At 36.6% G+C, this 18990-nt stretch overlaps 1 protein-coding gene across 2 annotated transcripts in view; it reads left to right on the forward strand.

Annotated features, from left to right (window-relative positions):
• Positions 1 to 18699, forward strand: part of NDNF (neuron derived neurotrophic factor) — a 38972-nt gene extending 20273 nt beyond the window's left edge. For both annotated transcript variants that reach the window (XM_043569377.1, XM_043569385.1), the window contains 3 exons: positions 5816 to 6004; positions 14849 to 14973; positions 16657 to 18699. In XM_043569377.1, coding sequence (XP_043425312.1) covers positions 5817 to 6004; positions 14849 to 14973; positions 16657 to 18050 — 1707 coding nt within the window. In that variant the 5' untranslated portion in view covers position 5816 and the 3' untranslated portion in view covers positions 18051 to 18699. The remainder of the gene's footprint in view (positions 1 to 5815; positions 6005 to 14848; positions 14974 to 16656) is intronic.
• Positions 18700 to 18990: the final 291 nt, after the last annotated feature.

Here is an 18990-nt window from a genome sequence, read left to right on the forward strand (position 1 = left end):
TGCAGTTATCCATCATATGCTCTACCCTCTACCCTTTAGGAAACGACACAAATGCTTCGTATCTCTTCATTGGCATTTTCTTTAAAACTGATCTCCATTTCATCCCCTATGCTTCCTAGTGTCCCCTTTCCCTCTATGGGATGGGAGACCAGAGACCCCCACAGAGAAGATGGCGGAGAGGAATGGGAGAAGTGACCCTGGTAGTCATTCCTAACACATCCCCAAGAAAACCGCTCTGTAGCTTTTACCCACTCTCCAGAGAGGGGGCAGCAAATATAAAAGTAAATTTTTATATGTAAAAGATTCTTCTTTTAGAACCACTGCTCATTTGCCTTTACTCTAATATCAACTAACTGGACTCATATAATGTTTCCAAATAGTTTGACCTTAAGTGTGTGTGTGTGCGCACGTGCCATAAAAATGAATTATATTTAAAATTATTTACTTTACAGTACCCAGACCTCTCTCAATCTTTGTAAGTATAGAACGCATGGTTAATCTTTGGACAATTAGATTTCAAAAACAATTTCTCCTTTTAATCTAGGACACACGGGTTTTCCAAAGAATAAAACTATCCAATAATCTAGATTATCCATAATCTAGACTAAAGGTTGAGGTATATCAAACCATTAGGTCATTTTTCTTTTCTCACTTCAGTCTTGGCAGGATCTGAAAGTGTGTGCCAGATATGCAGATGCTTCTGATGACATGAACAGCGTCAGAGTTTTAAATTCGCATCTAAAATCAAGTATAGTATTTATATATGTAATTCATCAGAATTTTAATTGAAACAATTTTAATTGAAACAAAGTCACTCTTCTCCATAGGATAACACCATCTAGTTTTCCTAGGCTGTGAATAATTGTGGAACCGAGTTGGCTGCTGTGCCTAGAAAAATAAAAATATTTGGAATCATCCTAGCAACTTCCTACTTCTATTGGAACTAGACCCTTGATTATAAAAAGATAGCATGGTTTCTTGCTATACAGATAGGTTGCCTAGATTACCACCAGATGCCCATGACAAAAGAAATAATGCTGAAAGAGAAATTCTAAGGAATGTTATTTAACTTAAACTCTAAATCTAGATAAGCTCTGGATACCTAGAAGTAACAAAAATAAATGAGAGGAAAAGTTATGCCATTAGAGGGCACTTTTGTAATCTTAGAAGAAAAGTCAGTTCTTATAGACTGGCTTACCCAAGCCTTACTCATGAGAGGAATGTATTTTTTTAGTTGTTTATTTAAAGTGACTAATTCTTAAGCTGAGTGTCTGAGAGAGAACATTTTATTGGTAGGGGGAAAAATCTATATAATCTTAAAACAATCCTTTAAACAATATCTAAGTAAAGCTTTAAAGTTGAATTGGTGAATAGAAATTGTAAAAATATACACAACATGTCTGCGCAATAGTTTTTTGATCAGCTATAGTCAATGCTTCCTTTAAGTGCAGTTTATTTAAAGTAATTCTGCCTGTAACCTGATGAAATTGGTCAAATGATTAACTTTCCCTAATAACAGAGTAAGTTTTTTCCCAACAGTAGATGAGTGTTATTAGATAACATTTGAAAAATATAATCCTGTAAAATATAAAGATCTGTGCTTTGGGATCACACTACTTTTTTCCAGTTTTATTGAAAAATAGTTGTCACACATCACTATAAAAACATAAGATGCATGGCATAATAGTTTAATCTATATATATTATAAAATTATTACCACCATAGGCTTAGCTAGCATCTATCTTCTTATATGTATACAATGGAAAAAAAAAAGAAGAAAAGAAAACAGGGATCATAAAAATTTTAAACACCTTTCCAAAAATTGTCTGTCTTGTCTATAACATATAGCAATTAATATGGTTAGAGTTGTTTCAGAAACAAAACGTTGGCCTCATAGAATTTTATCTGGGGAAATAATTATATATATATGTATATGTGTATGTATATATATATATACACATATACATATATATATATGGAGAGAGAGAGAGAGAGAGAGAAAGAAAAAGATAGAGTTGAGTCTACTCTCTGTTGGTGGTAATCCAAATAAAAACATCTACCTGAGCTAGTAGTGATCCAGTAAAATAATTCAGTAAGAAAAATGTAGTGTCAAAAATATGAATGAAGAATCTAAGATTTTACTCTACTTGTAAGTTAACAAGTTAACCTGTTATACATAGTTTCATTGATACTAGATGGCATCAGACTACTGGGTTGGAGACAAAAGCAATACTCAGAGCAACTCAGAGCAATAGCAGAATCCACAGTATTATCATTTTCTCCCCCTGGCTCACTGACTTCCAATTTCCACAGAATGAAAAGAGGGCCAGATGGCACTAGCCCCCAAATAGGGTTTTTTTTACAAGAGAGAAGCCCTGAGCTTGGGTAACTCAGATCTTCCCTGATATAGTGATCATGCCTGCTCCAGAAGCTTTATCTTCCAAGGCTTTTCATTACACAAACATCCTTGAAAATATAATCTGGCACAAAAGCAGTCAATTCTTCTGCTTCCAAGACATGCAAAACCAATCACAGAGACCCATGGAGAATCATCTCTCACCACTTACTTTGTAGAATCCTGTCATCTTAAGTTGTTCACTGTTATTTGTTTATTTATAAATTAAAAAGTAGCTGATGTGGAGAATATACAATAATCCTACTTTTCATATTTTTAAACTTACATATGGTAAATAGTTTGTATTTTTTACATCATATTGTATCACTATGTGATCTTACCTGTCCAAGCTTCAGTTAGATCGTTTTTGAAATGAGAGAAATAATAGCGCCTGCATCATAGGGTTGATGTAGCATTACATGAGATAATATATATATATGTGTATATATATATATATATATATATATATATATATATAGCATTTAGAAGAGTACAACATGTTCAAAACAAACTTTGTTAATATTGTTATTTTTTAACTCAAAATTCATTTCTTATCATTAGCTGATTCAATAAAGAGAAAGTTCTGCCAATGGATGGCTGAGGATACTGGAAAAATTCCCACCAGTGATAACTAGTGAGCTGTCTTACTCTGGAGCTGACTTAAATATCCCAAATATCCTGGGGCACTGGGCAGCCTCTTCTGCTCGGTTATGGTGGTACTGTGCAATTGACAACTTTATGGGCAAACATAGAGCCTAATGAGGTAAAGCTGTGCATTAGAGTGGGTCTAGAGCAAATACACCTGAGTATCTCATGTTCAAGGGCTGCCATGGCATGTTGGCTCTAAGTTCCTAATAAGTATAGAAAGCCAAATTCTAACCATTTCTAAAGAGACAAATTTTATTATATAGCTGCTTCTGCTCTCAGGGGGCAAAGTTTCAGGGACACTGCTACAGAGTAAACAGGACATATTATGCTGAAATAATAATTATTTCTTAACAGGGCCAGCAAAGCAAATTCTAGCATATCAGATTTTTCATTTCTTTTAGCCACAGGAGGAAGGGCATCAGAGGGGAGGAATTAAAGGTTGTGAGTAGAGGTCCCATTTAGTTTAGCCAACTATGTCCATGCTTGTTTCAAATAGGTTCACTGAGTTTTGATTTTGATATATCTAGCCATCTTTTGTAGTTATAAGCTTCATCTGCTATTAGTAACTAATGTGAGCTCCTGCTTCACATCCCCAACTGCCCTTGGATCTCATCCTGACAATCATTCGGATATCTGAGGTTCAGATTACTTAATGAAACTTAAGAAGGCCTGGCCTTCTAAACTGCTATCTAGTTGGGAAGAGGAGTTGAGTATTCAGTCTCAGAATCACCATTCGTTTTCAAAGTTTAGAGATCATCATCCAAACCCTTCAGAAAATTGAGGTCCATCTGGAGTGCTTAAGTGAATTGCCTTAGATTACACATCTAATTAGTGCTGAAACCAAAAAGTCAAATTTCTTAGCTCTCAGTCAAGTTTTCATTCGATTACAAAACAATCGAGAAATAAGGATGAAAAATAAGAGCCCTTGTAAAAAACTGTTATGCCTTTCTTGAAAATATTACAGAGGAGAAACCTTTGGGCTCTACAGTCATCTCCACCTGGATTTCTATCCCTCTCTGATTATGTAAAAGATTATTTTTATATAAGAATAGTACCTACTTCACAGATTATTGCGAGGGCTAAATGCAATAATGCAGTTAGCGAATTTGGTGCCTTTTTTTGCACATAGTAATTCTCAATTACTGCAGCTGTCTTATATGGAAAACTGCAGAACAAATGGCAAAAAAAAAAAAAATTGTTTTTGAGAAAGGAAGTTAAGAGGCGCCTGGGTGGCTCAGTCGGTTAAGCGGCCGACGTCGGTTCAGGTCATGATCTCGTGGTCCGTGAGTTCTAGCCCCGCGTCGGGCTCTGTGCTGACAGCTCAGAGCCGGGAGCCTGCTTCAGATTCTGTGTCTCCCTCTCTCTGACTCTCCCCTGTTCATGCTCTGTCTCTCCCTGTCTCAAAAATAAATAAACGTTAAAAAAAAAAAGAAAAGAAAAAGGAAGTTAAATTTACTTTTTGGGTAAGCTCACTGTGGAAAAGTTTCTTCTCACATTCTCATAGAAAAGAAAAGTTTATTCCCTTCAAAAATATTTTTAGTTGTATGAATCTATTTTTGATAGCACTCCAAGGAAGATAAAGTCAAAGGATGGTTTAAGTAGAGGTGATCTCATAGCTATAGGAATGACTCTTTATAAATAAAACTGGTGTTCATTTTATTTCAAATTATTGCAAATATTTCCATTCGACTTTCTCACTATTTGAAGCACTTATGTGTAAAAACACTGTCTTTCCCTCATGCTTGAATTCCCTGATATATGTTGTCAAAGAGATAAAGGAGAACAACTCCTTACAGAGTTCTTTCTGTGAGAGAGAAAGGCACCAAATCCTCAACAGAAGCAAAGCTTTCACCAGCACTTGACATGAAAAGAACTTGCCTACCTTAGACTTCCTGTTAGGGACACTGAGACGTGTAGAAGATAGTGTCCTTGACAATGTTCCTATAGCAATGTGCAGCAGAGAGTGATCCATAATTACCTAGAGGATCTTTGATAAAAGACAGTTTGAATGCCAAAATGTAACTCCATGAAAATACTCTGTTGCAGTAGTAAATACATAACTCTATGGGAGGTTAAGGGAAATGACCAATGATACAACTTTTCAGTGGTCTCATTTAACCTGAGAGTGGTAATCCAAGCCCATTTCTATTACAGTAAAAGGTTTTGTTTGTTTTTTTTAATGTTTTGTTGAAGAGTTTAATAATGAATGATAGTTAGACATCAGCAAATAACAACCTTTATTTTGGACAAATTGCTTAACCTATGAGAAAATTAAACTTTATCATCTCTAAAAATCTCTGATTTATGAAAATCTGATCTTGGGAATCAGAATAATACTATACATGTATAATCTTAGTCAAATTTCAAGAAAGAATAAAAATAATTGTGCAATGGTAATTTTCTGGCTCTCAGTGAGTCTCTGTGATTTATGTTATGGTTCAGTCACTGAGACATTTGTATACACATTTCTGCAATAACCACATTGGCTTTTCTGGCCATATTGAAGTGGGGATTTTCTCTCTGAATACCCAGGGAAGTTAATGCATCAAGAGTCCTTTTATTTCAAAATCTTTTATAAATCCTAGTGAATTTGTTATCAACTCTATGAAATAGTATGGGAAAAAACAACAACAACAGGAAAGTTATATCTGAAATGCATAATTTGGCTCTGTCTGTCAAAACTAAAATATTTCTTATCCCTTTAGAACATTTGCAATGTGCCCAAGTGTCTATCCACAGAACTAATGTAAACAATCATTTCTTTTGCCCCAGGATGGTGCCTCTCCATTGGTGTCTGCTGTGGTTGCTACTACCACTCAGCTCAAGGACTCAGAAGTTACCCACTCGAGATGAGGAACTTTTTCAGATGCAGATCCGGGACAAAGCATTTTTTCATGATTCATCAGTAATTCCAGATGGAGCTGAAATTAGCAGTTATCTCTTTAGAGACACACCTAAAAGGTATTCTCCCTGCAGTACTCTCTTTATCAATAAGCTCATGAATGATACTAAAAAAGAAAGTAACTTTTTAGACTTAGATTAGATAACTTGCAATCAACCTCTGAATAACATTGCCTATTTTCTCTAAGAAAAGAAAATGACAGTGCAACTTCTAATCATTAAGTAGAGTCTGTTTGATCCTTACTGATTGTGATCTCTTTGGGGATGGAGAGGACAATCTTTGTAGTTCTTACATTTTGGAATGATGATTTTCTTATCTTTAGGATAGCAGGAAAATTTTAAGAAGGACTCTGTAGGATTATGATGAAATTAATCTAAAATAAGCTTCAAAAAAGGGGCATAGGAAGACCCTGAACTCACTTTCTCCCTTTGACACAACAAATCTATAGCTGCATGTAGAACAATTCTCTCTGAAGAAGACCTGAAAACTAGCTGAAGAGTTCCTTCACACAAAGGATAAAAAGGCCACTTAGAGATGGATAAGAGAAGCAGAGAAATGGTCTTGCCAAAAACCCCACCCCTAGTGTGGTAACTCGCAAAGAGGAAGGCTCTGACAAATATATAGCATATTCCTGAGGAGCAAGGGGTTTGAGCCCCATATCAGGCACCCCAACCTTGGGATCTGCATGCACCAGAGAGACAAGCCAAAACATCTGGCTTTGAAAACCAAGAGGGCTTATTTCTAGGAGACCCAAAAGGCTATAAGAAACTAAGACTCCACTCTTAAAGGGCATAGGCTCAAATTTACTCACCCTAAGACACAGTGAAAGCACAGTAAGTTGAAAAGTTCCTGGACCACGTGCAAGGAGATTCATTAGCTAATCTCAAAGTGTCTTCTAGAGGGAAAGGGGTCTCTTAGAACTCTTTCCAGGCATGGAGGTGCTGGCAGGTACTATTTTTGCACTCTCCTTCTACCTTGCTAGTACCACTTAGCCCACATTTGTGCCCTCCCATGGCTCCATCCTGCTAAACCTGGCAGGCAGGCATGCCCCAGCCTGGCACTGCACCACACCCTGACTAAAGCCAGCAGGTGTGCACGGGCCACAAAGGGGATGGCCCCTTGAATTCCTGACCAGGATGGTTACATTTCTGAGCGCCATGGGACTGAAACAATCAGAGAGACTGTCATTAGCAGGTTACCACCACCAGGGCACTGCATAGACTAAGACTGAAACACCCCCAGTCTCCCTGTGACCAATCCTTCAAAACTGAGAGAGACAGCTCTTGCACCGAATGCATAGAAACCAACAGAGTCGAGCAAATGGGGGGGTGGGGGGTGGGAAACAGAGGAATATGTTGCAAATGAAAGAACAAGATGAAACTGCAGGGGTGGGGGGAACCTTAATGAAACAGAGATAAGTTATTTACCTGAAAAAGGGTTCAAAGTAGTGGTCATAAAGACACTCACCAATCTTGGGAATAGAATAGGTGAACACAGAAAATTTCAACAAAGAGATAGAAAATATAAGAAAGTACCAAACACAAGTCCTAGATCTGAAAAACTCAATAACCTAACTGAAAAACACACTAGAGGGGTCAGTAACAGACTACATAAAGCAGAAGAAAGAATCAGTAACCCAGAAGATAGGGCAGTGGAACTCACCCAAAAGAACAGTAAAAAGAAAAAATAATTTTAAAAAGTAAAGACAGTTTAAGGAACCTGTAGGACATTAAGTAGAACAACATTTGCATAATAGAGGTCCCAGAGAGAGAAGAGAAAAATGAACATAAAACTTATTTGAAAAAATAATGGCTATAAACTACCCTAACCTAGAAGAAAAAACACACATCCATGTCCAGAAAATCCAGAGACTTCAAAATAAGATGGACCTGAAGAGATCCACACCAAGATATGTTACCTTAAAATGTCAAAAGTCAAAGACAAATAGACAATGTTAAAAGCAAGAGAAAAACTTGTTGCAAATAGGGGAATACCCATAAGATAATGGCAGATTTTTTTAGTAGAAACATTGCAGGCCAGAAGGGAGTGCATGATATATTCAAAGTGCTGAAAGCCAAAAACTTCCAAGACCAGGAAGATTATCATTCAGAAAAGAAGAGAGATAAAGAGTTTTCCAGACAAGCAAAAACTAAAGGAGTTCACTACCACTCAACCAGCCTTATAAGAAATGTTCAAGGGACTTCTTTAAGATGGAAAGAAAAGGCACTAACTAGTATTAAGAAAACATATGAACGTAAAAGTCTCCCTAGTGAAGGTAAATATAGTGAAGTAATCACTTATAAACCTCACATGAAGACTAAAAGACAAAAGAAGTAAAAAATAACTAAAACTACAGCAATTACTTAAGGTACACACACAATAAAATGATGTAAAATGTGACATTAAAAGCATAAATTGGGGGACTGGGGAGTAAAAAATGTAGTTTCAGAATGTATTCATACTTAACTTGTTATCAACTTAAAATAGACTGGTATATATATACATAGGTATTTGTAAATCTTATGATGACCACAAAAGAAAAACCCAGATTACAAAAAAGATAATGAAAATTGAATCTAAACACTAAAGCAAGTCATCAAACCACAAGAGAAGAAAGCAAGGGAGGAAGAAAGGACAAAAGGAGCAAAACAGCCAGAAAACAATTAACAAAATGGCAGTAAATACACACCTACTTATAATTACTTTAAACATACAAGGACTGGGGTGCCTGGGTGGCGCAGTCGGTTAAGCGTCCGACTTCAGCCAGGTCATGATCTCGCGGTCCGTGAGTTCGAGCCCCGCGTCAGGCTCTGGGCTGATGGCTCGGAGCCTGGAGCCTGTTTCCGATTCTGTGTCTCCCTCTCTCTCTGACCCTCCCCCGTTCATGCTCTGTCTCTCTCTGTCCCAAAAATAAATAAAAAAATGTTGAAAAAAAAATTTAAAAAAAAAAAAAAAAAAAACATACAAGGACTAAATTTAAACATAAATGGACTAAGTTCTCTAATCAAAAGACAATAGAGTGCCTGAATGGATTTTTTAAAATATTGTATGCTCCTTACAGGAGATTCACTTTAGATATGAGGACACACACAGAGTGAAAATAAAGGCATGGAAAAAGAAATTCCATACAAATATAAACCAAAAGAAAGCTGGGGTAGATATTGCTTATATCAGACAAAATAAACTTTAAAACAAAAGACTGTAATGAAAGACAAAGATGGGCATTACATACAGGGTTCAATCCAGCATAAAGATTTAGCATTTGTAAATATTTATACACCCAATAGAGATAGGAATACCTAAACATATAAACAAATAACAGACCAAAGGGAGAAACTGACAATACAATTATAGTAGGGAAAGTTAGTACCCTATATTAATCAATGGATGCATCATCCAGACAGAAAATCAATATGGAAACATTGGCCATAAATGACACAATAGACCAGATAGATATACTGGGTATATATAAAACATTCCATCTATAAGCAGCAGAATACACATTCTTCTCAAGTACACAGGATACATTATATGTTAGGCCACAAAAAAAGTCTCAGTAAATTTAAGAAGATTGAAATTATATCAAACATCTTTTTAGACTATAATTGTATGAAACCAGAAATCAATCCACAAAAAGAAAACTGGAAAAAATCACAAATACGTAGAGATTTCAAAACATGTGACTGAACAACCAATAGGTCGACAAATGAATAGGTGCAACAAATGAAAATGGAAATGTAACATACCAAAATTTACGGGATGCAGCAAAAGCAGTTATAAGAGGGAAGTTCATAGCAATACAGCCTACCTCAAGAAATCAGAAAAATCTCAAATAGTCTAATTTTACACCTAAAGGAACTAGAAAAATAGGAACAAATGAAGCCCAAGGTTAGAAGAAGGAAGAAAATAATAAACATCAGAGTGGAAACAAATGAAATAGAGACTAAAGAGACAATAGAAAAGACCAAGGAAACTAAGAGCTATTCTTTGAAAAGATAAACAAAATTGATAAACCTTTATTTAGTTTCACTCACTAAGATAAAATGAGTGGACTCAAATAAATAAAATCAGAAATGAAAAAGAGTAAGTTACACTTGATAACAAAGAAATGCAAAGGACCTACTATGAGACTACTGTGAACAATTATATGCCAATAATTTGGACAATCTAGGAAAATTGGATAAATCTCCCAAAACATACAATCTTTAAGACTGAATCATAAGGAAATAGAAAATCTGAATAGATGAATTACTAGCAAGGAGATTGAATCAGTAGTCAAAAGCATCTCAACAAATAGAAGCCCAGGACCAGAGAGCTTCATTGGTGAATTCTACCAAACATTCAAAGAAGATCTAATACTCATCCTTTTCAAAATATTTCAAAAATTGAAGAGGATGGAACAGTTCCAAATTCACTTTATGAGTCCAACACTACTGTGATACTGAAACCAGATAAAGACAACACGCGCATAAAAGAAAATTATAGGCCAATATCCCTAATAAACATAGATGCAAAAACCCTCAACAAAATATTAAGAAACCAAATTTAACAATACATTAAACATATCATACACCATGATCAAGTGGGATTTATTCCAGGGATGCAAGGATGATTCAACATCTATGAATCAATCAGTGTGACACCACAATAACCAAATGAAGGATAAAAATCATCTCAATAGATGCAGAAAAAGCATTTGATAAAATTCAACATCTATTTATGATAAAAACTCTCCACAAAGCAGGTATAGAGGGAATGTACCTCAACATAATAAAAACCATATATAACAAGCCCACAGCTAACATCACACTCAATGGTAAAAAGATGAAAGTTTGTCCTCTAAGATCAAAGACAAGACAAGGATGCCAACTCTTGCCACTTACGTTTAACACAGTATTGGGAGTCCTAGCCCAAGCAATTAAGAAGAAAACAATATAAAAGGTGTCCAAATTGGAAAGGAAGAAATAAAACTGCCACCGTTTGCAGGTACGATTTTTTATGTATAGAAAACCCAAAGTTTCCACCAAAAAACTGTTGAAACTAATAAATTCATTAAAGTTTCAGGATACAAAATCAATATACAAAAATCTGTTCTGTTTTTATTAGTTTATTCTGTTTACACTGAAAATGAACTACCAGAAAGAGAAAATAATAAAATAATCCCATTTACAACTGCATCAAAAAGGTTAAAACGCCTAGGAAAAAATTTAACCAAGAAAGTAACAGACCTGTACACTGAAAACTGACATTGATGAAAGAAATTGAAGAAGACATAAATAGGAAGATATTCTGTTTTCATGAATTCTAAGAATTAATATTGTCAAAATGTCCATGCTACCCAAGGCAATTTATAGATTCAATGCAATCCCTATCAAAACTCCAATGGCATTTTTAACAAAAGTAGAACAAATAATTCTAAAATTTGTATGGAACCAAAAAGATCCTGAAAACCAAACCAATCTTGAGAAAGAAGAACAAAGCTGGAGGTATTATGTTTCCTGATTTCAAGCTATATTACTATACTCCAAGGTATAGTAATCAAGACAGTATGGTATTGGCATAAAAACTGATACATAGATCGATAGAACAGAATAGATGGCCCAGAAATAAAGCATGAACTTATGGTCAATTAATTTACCAATAATACACAATTTTCCAAGAATATACAATGGAAAAAGGACAGTTGTTTAGTAAATGTTGTTGGGAAAACTGGACAGCCACATGCTAAAGAGTGAAACTGGATCACTAAACTCCTGAAAGAAAACATAGGTAGTAAGAGTAAGCTCCTTGATATTAGTCGTAGCAATATTTCCTCCCCTCCCCCTGGATCTGCTAGGGCAACAAAAGCAAAAATAAGCAAGAGAGACTACATCACACTAAAAAGCTTCTGCACAGTGAAGGAAATCATTAACAAAATAAAAAGGCAACCTACTGAATGGGAGAAGATATTTGTAAATCATGTATCTAATAAGGGTTAAAATCCAAAATATGTAAAGAGTGTATACAACTTAACAACAAAAACACAACCAACCTAATTAAAATATGGGCAAAGGATATGAATAGACATTTTCCAAAGAAGGCATACATATGGCCAACAGGTACAGGGAAAGATGCTCAACATCATTCATCATCAAGGAAATGCAAGTCAAAACCATAATGAGATATCTCCTTACACCTCTCAGAATGACTATTGTCAAAAAGACAAGAAATAACAAATACTGGCATGGATGTGGAGAAAAGGGAATCCTTGTGCACTTTTGGTGGGACTATAAATTGGTGCAGCCACTATGGAAAATAGTATATAGGTTCCTCAAAAATCTGTAAATAGAACTATCATATGATCCAGCAATTCTACTTCTAGGTATGTAGCCAAAAAACCCGAAGGGTTGTAACGTACAGCATAGTGACTACAGTCAATAATATTGTATTGCATGTTATGTAACTTCACATGGTTAAAGGGATAAAGTAGACTTACTGTGATGGTCATTTCACAATACATACATGTATCAAATCATTATTATGTACATCCAAAATTAATATATTGCATTTTAATTATATCTCAATAAATATAAGGATATTATTATAAGGATAATATTTCTTTGAACAATATGATTACATTCTTAAAATATTAAACCAAACTATAGTAAAAACTATCACTGTTCATTTACCTTTACTCCATCAACAGATTGGGTTCATACAATGGTTATAAATATTTTAAGTTTAAAAATGACAGTATGTATATATATATATGGTGTATATTGTTAACACATGCCATGCAGCATGGCCAGAGGAAGAAAATTCTACTCTCCAATATATATTTGTTTATTATTTCTTGTCTTTCCCCTTCCACCCCCCACAAATAAAGATTGGGGGCTTTGATATTTGGATGAAATGTTATCTTACTCTAAGTGGAGAGGTGCAGAAACAATAGAAACATCATTTCTAGGTGTGAAATATGCAATGGGAGGCATTCATAGACATTGTTGATATTACAACTAAAGATGAAATTCCAGATATAATTTAGCAGCAGTGGATAGCTTTTTTCATTAATTATTCTTAGGTTTACACATACATTCCAAAGGCTAAATGGTTCATGGAGTGTTTATCCCTCAGTTTTGGCATTATAATTTGGGACCATGTTTTCTTAGTTATTCATTACATTTCTGTCTCCCTCACCAGCCAGTAAATAGTTGGAGAACATAGATCATGCCCTGTTTTCCCTGATTGCTGTTCTCTTCCACAAGTGCTCTGCGCATGGTAGCCAACAAATGTTTCTCAAATTGTTAAAGTTTATTCAGATTATCTTTTATCCCAAATCATAAGTACTTCCATATGAAAATGTTGAGTTAGAGGGACTCCCTGCTGTTTTATATGTATAATGAGTACCTTGTGGAATGCAAGAATTGTTTTATTTGTCATTGGTTGCCTATGGCCCGTATTTAAGTTACTAAGACAGTTACTTTGGGAAATAAGCTACTTTATTGTTTGAAGTGAGAACAGAAGGTAGTGGATGAACTGACATTGATTTCTGCTTCCACAGCTAGTGCTGCTACCCTCACAAAAATCAAAACGTAGTCATTTTGAACATTTTTTCACTTACGTGATGCCAAATTGTTTTGTTTTATCTATTTCTTTGTAATATAGATGAGTTCAGTTGTGTGTATAGTGTTAACACATGCCATGCAACCTGGCCAAAGGAAGAAAATTCTATTCTCCAAAAAGTAGACTGAATTGAAAACTCAGCCACCTGACATATGTCTTGAAGGATGCTTATGGTACATATAACTTTCCACACAGTAAATATTTCAGTCATCTGGTTGTTTTTTCAGGATGACATCTAGCTTTACTATTTCATGAACAGGTTGTTTTGCTTTTATAGAGTCTTCACTTTATTTGTCCTCCCACTGCCCTACCCCCACCTTCCTTTTTTTAATTCATATTTGAGGGGGGATGAAGTACTTCTAATGCCATTCAGATTCTGTATCTTTCAACAGAATAGACTCTAGGTGTAAGTATCCTGGGTCTGGAACAATAGGGTTAGTGCTAGGTTTCTTGGGTTCTGTTCATTAATTTAGTAATTCATTCATTCAAAAATATTTAACAGGTACCTACTATGTGCAGACATCAGTACTAAATTCTGGGAATACAATGGCATGGCAAATGAACCTTAAATGGGCCTGTGTGGGGAAATTGACAATCAAATAATACAAATATACAGTCACAAATTTCAATAAGTGCCCCAACTGAAAAGTACAGGAGGACACTCTGAGAGTATATAAGAGAACCTGATCCAGAATGAGGAGTCATAAAAGGCATATTGTGACACTTAAATATGTGTAAGGGCAAAGGGGTGTATTTCAGGCATACGAGAAACATCCCAGAAGTTCTAAGATAGGGTGGATCCTGGAAAACTAGGGGATCCCACGTGGTTTGAGCATAGAAGACAAGAAGCCAATGAGGCAGGCAGACCCCCCCCCACCCCACCCCCACTGAGGAAGTTTTAGACTCTGCAAACAATTAAGGACTTTTCCCCAAAAGCCTAAAGTCTAAGCTTATTCATCAATTCATTCAACAAATACTGATTAAGAATTATTTTAGTCTCTCAGTCTTCATCAATGAACCTTGCCCTCTTGTAGCTTTCATTCTAGTTGGGGGAGATAGAAAAATAAAGAGGTAAACAAAGAAATATAATATGTCAGGTAGTGATAGCTTCTTTGAAGGCAAATGAAGAAGTGTGAAAGAAAGCTTCTTGGGAAGGAAGGTGATATTTTACATAAGGGGTCAGGATAGATCTGTTAAACGAATGAAAACTAAAGCAGCCAGTGATTTTTCCAGTGACTCTTGATTGTATTGTAAGTCTTATAATGAATGATCTCAGTCTGAACTGGTCCACTTCCCCATAGGTATTTCTTTGTGGTTGAAGAAGACAATACTCCACTGTCAGTCACAGTGACTCCCTGCGATGCACCTTTAGAGTGGAAGCTGAGTCTCCAAGAGCTGCCAGAAGAGGCAAGCGGGGAAGGCTCAGGTAAGCAGCAGGATGAATCTGGCCCCAGACCTCTGAATGGATAGCTAAAAGGCTTATGAAATATACATCCTTCTGTTAGTAAGAAGAAAGAAAAAACAGCATGAATGCATATGTGAAGAAGCTGGAGACTTTGCAATGGAGATGAGGAAAATGGAAGGTGGCATCAAATGATGGTGATCTTAGTTAAATGGCTAAGGGAGACAGATGTGGAGACTGAACGTGTGAGGAAAAATGGAGAGGTTTGGACTAGGCTCTCTAGCTGTGGTTTGCAATCTTACCAAACATTGGAATCAGTACTGGGGGCTTTAAAAACTATTGATGCCTGGATCCCACCCTTAAAGGTCCTGATTTAATTGTCCTGGAGTGTGGACTGGACATTGGGACTGTTTAAATTTCCCCCTCTCTGATTCCAATATGCAGCCAAGATCTCTGGGGAATAAAGAATGGCACCAAAAAGAGGAGCAAGAAGGCATTTAGCACCAGTGCAAGTCCAGGATGACAAGACAGTCAGTATAAGGTGTGCGTGAGGCATTTAAAGAAAATGCAGATGGTGGAAAGCAAATACCAAGACACAGGGAAATGAGAAGAGTCTATATACGAACCTGGTGTGATCTCCTTTTAAGGGGTGAAGGCATCATAGCTTAAAGATGAAGGCTTGGAGACTGGTGCCAGGCGAAGGATGCCAGCAGGCTGCTCCACTCACAGTGATAAGAGGACGTTGTAACTAGGAAAATATGGAAAGTACAGCAGAGGAGATAGAGAATAAAGAGCCACACGAGATTGTGTTAATCTCATGGTTTGGGAATATGAAAGTCTACATACCTCACTCAAGCTGCAGTAATAAGCTGAACAAGGTTCATTCCCACCCTGGCAACCCAGTCCTTCACCAATTCCTGTCAGCTTATCTGGCATTCGTGTGATATCTGATGTTAACAATAAAAAGAAAAAAATTAGTTTAGTTTCAATACTTTCCTCCTATTATTTATGTGCATGTGTTCTCTACACTGAAAATTAGGTACCCCTACTGGTCCTTTATATTCTATATTTTAATGAGAGATTGTCCAGTCCTAGATACAAGAGCAAAATCTGTGAAATGGCTGGCCATCAAAATGCAATCAGGTTGAATCCTTTTGATAAGCAGATTGACAGTAGGGATTAGTCTCTAAAACATTTACAGTCTTTGACCTAAAAATTCCACTAATTGGAGCCTATCCTCAAGCCTAAATTTAAATTCAGAAAAGCCTAACATATATGTAAGAGCACAATTTTAAATGATCAACAATTGACCAACAATATTATTTTTATGATATAATATTAATATAATAATAACATTGAGAAAGACTGGATTCAAAAATGAAGGTTTGCCTGGGAACATATATGTATGAGAATAAATGTTATTAGGTTATAGAGAAAGATGAAATAAATCAATTGCATAGATGGAAATGAATGAAAATATTAGTAAAGGACTGTCTCAGGATCAAAAAATATTAATAAAGGACTGTCTCAGGATAAAAAGTTAATGATTTTTTTATCTTATTCTTTTTCTCTATTTCCCAATTATCTACTGGGAACATTATTAGTTTTATAACAGAGAAAAAAGAAGAGTCTAAAAACACAATTTAAGGTCAGCAAGCCACAGTACACACCCTGACATGTAGCTTGTATTTCTCTCGTGTCTTCTAGGTGACCCAGAGCCTCTGGAGGAACAGAGGCAGCAGATCATTAATGAGGAAGGCACAGAATTATTCTCCTACAAAGGCAATGATGTGGAGTATTTTATATCTTCTAGTTCTCCGTCTGGTTTGTATCAGTTGGAGCTTCTTTCAACAGAGAAAGACACACATTTCAAAGTCTATGCCACCACAACCCCAGAGTCTGATCAGCCCTACCCCGAATTACCTTACGACCCAAGAGTAGATGTCACATCCCTGGGACGCACCACAGTCACCTTGGCCTGGAAACCGAGCCCTACAGCGTCTCTGCTGAAACAACCCATTCAGTACTGTGTGGTCATCAACAAAGAGCACAATTTCAAAAGTCTCTGTGCCGTTGAAGCAAAACTGAGTGCAGATGATGCTTTTATGATGGCTCCAAAACCCGGGCTGGACTTCAGCCCCTTTGACTTTGCCCACTTTGGATTTCCTTCAGATAATTTGGGTAAAGAACGCAGCTTCCTAACCAAGCCTTCCCCCAAACTGGGGCGGCATGTCTACTCGAGGCCCAAGGTTGACATTCAGAAAATCTGCATAGGAAATAAGAACATCTTCACCGTCTCAGACCTGAAACCCGACACGCAGTATTACTTTGACGTCTTCGTGGCCAACAGCAACAGCAACATGAGTACGGCTTACGTGGGCACCTTCGCCAGGACCAAGGAAGAGGCAAAACAGAAGACGGTCGAGCTCAAAGATGGAAAAGTGACAGACGTATTTGTCAAACGGAAGGGAGCCAAGTTTTTGCGGTTTGCCCCGGTCTCTTCACACCAAAAAGTCACTTTCTTCATTCACTCTTGTCTGGACGCTATCCAGATCCAAGTGAGAAGGGATGGGAAGCTTCTTCTGTCGCAGAATGTGGAAGGCATTCGGCAGTTTCAGCTCAGAGGAAAACCTAAAGCCAAGTATCTCATTCGTCTGAAGGGACACAAGAAAGGAGCATCTATGTTGAAAATACTAGCGACCACAAGGCCGAGTAAGCAGCCATTTCCCTCTCTTCCCGAAGACACAAGAATCAAAGCCTTCGACAAGCTCCGCACCTGTTCTTCGGCCACGGTGGCTTGGCTGGGCACTCAGGAGAGGAACAAGTTCTGCATCTACAAAAAGGAAGTGGATGATAACTACAATGAAGACCAGAAGAAAAGAGAGCAAAACCAATGCCTCGGACCAGATACAAGGAAGAAATCGGAAAAGGTCCTCTGTAAATATTTCCACAGTCAAAACCTACAGAAAGCAGTGACCACAGAAACAATTAAAGGACTTCTGCCTGGAAAATCTTACCTGCTGGATGTTTATGTCATAGGACATGGGGGGCACTCGGTGAAGTATCAGAGTAAAGTTGTGAAAACCAGGAAGTTCTGTTAGTTACCTCACAGAGAGAGATACTATTACATAGAACTGCAGGAGAGACACGAAATCACTTTCAGTATAAACTGACTACTCCCACAGCTGAGAGAAGTTGTGACTGGTACTGGGGAAGGAAGGATATCAACTTGTGTACATGGATGTTTATATGAGTAACTGTTGAGGAGCCTTGTTCTAGTGTGCCCCGATGGCACCTAGTGTGTGTCTGCTGCCCATGGATGTCAAAGATAGAGGACATCTTGAAGGAACTGCCATCTCTTGCTTTGACCACTGCATGAACTGCTTCTAAATTATTTTATTACCTAAAAATCTAAGATAATGCCATTCATTGCACACATCCACAAAATGCAAATCATTCCTCTCTATAGATGCTAGGATATATATAAATTATTTTATAAAGTCGTTTTAAATGTCAGTGTTTCTATGATTGTAAACTATTAAATTCTTTTCCTGTTAAAGTACAGATCTAATCTAAGTATATTAAGTGGACAGCCCTCTAGTCAGTTATATTGCTATTGTAAATTCTTATCTGTTGAGTAAAATGTTTAAATACTATATGTATCTCATGTACAAAGTTGACATACATTATATTCATGTACATAAAATTAAAGATATTAGATTATATACTGTTCATTTTCCCAAGCAGCTACCACGGTGTATTCAATTTCTATTCTGTTCACAAAACTGCGTCTTTATAGAATTTGGCACCAGAATTGACCCTTTTTTTTTTTTAACAGTTAAGAAAGCATGTTGCATCTCTCTAAAGTTTCTGTAGCATTAGAGAGAGTTGCTACAATTTGTATTTTGACACTGAATTGGAGCCGGAGCCAGGTATCAGCAGGGTTGAGGGAGCTCTAATAGACTTGTTTTAAAAGAATAGGATAAGCCAAACACTGTAGCTTGGTAAGTGTTCAACAAATCGTTCTTAATGACCTAAAAT

Source organism: Prionailurus bengalensis, chromosome B1 (genome assembly GCF_016509475.1).
Source record: "Prionailurus bengalensis isolate Pbe53 chromosome B1, Fcat_Pben_1.1_paternal_pri, whole genome shotgun sequence".
Lineage (NCBI taxonomy): Eukaryota > Metazoa > Chordata > Mammalia > Carnivora > Felidae > Prionailurus > Prionailurus bengalensis.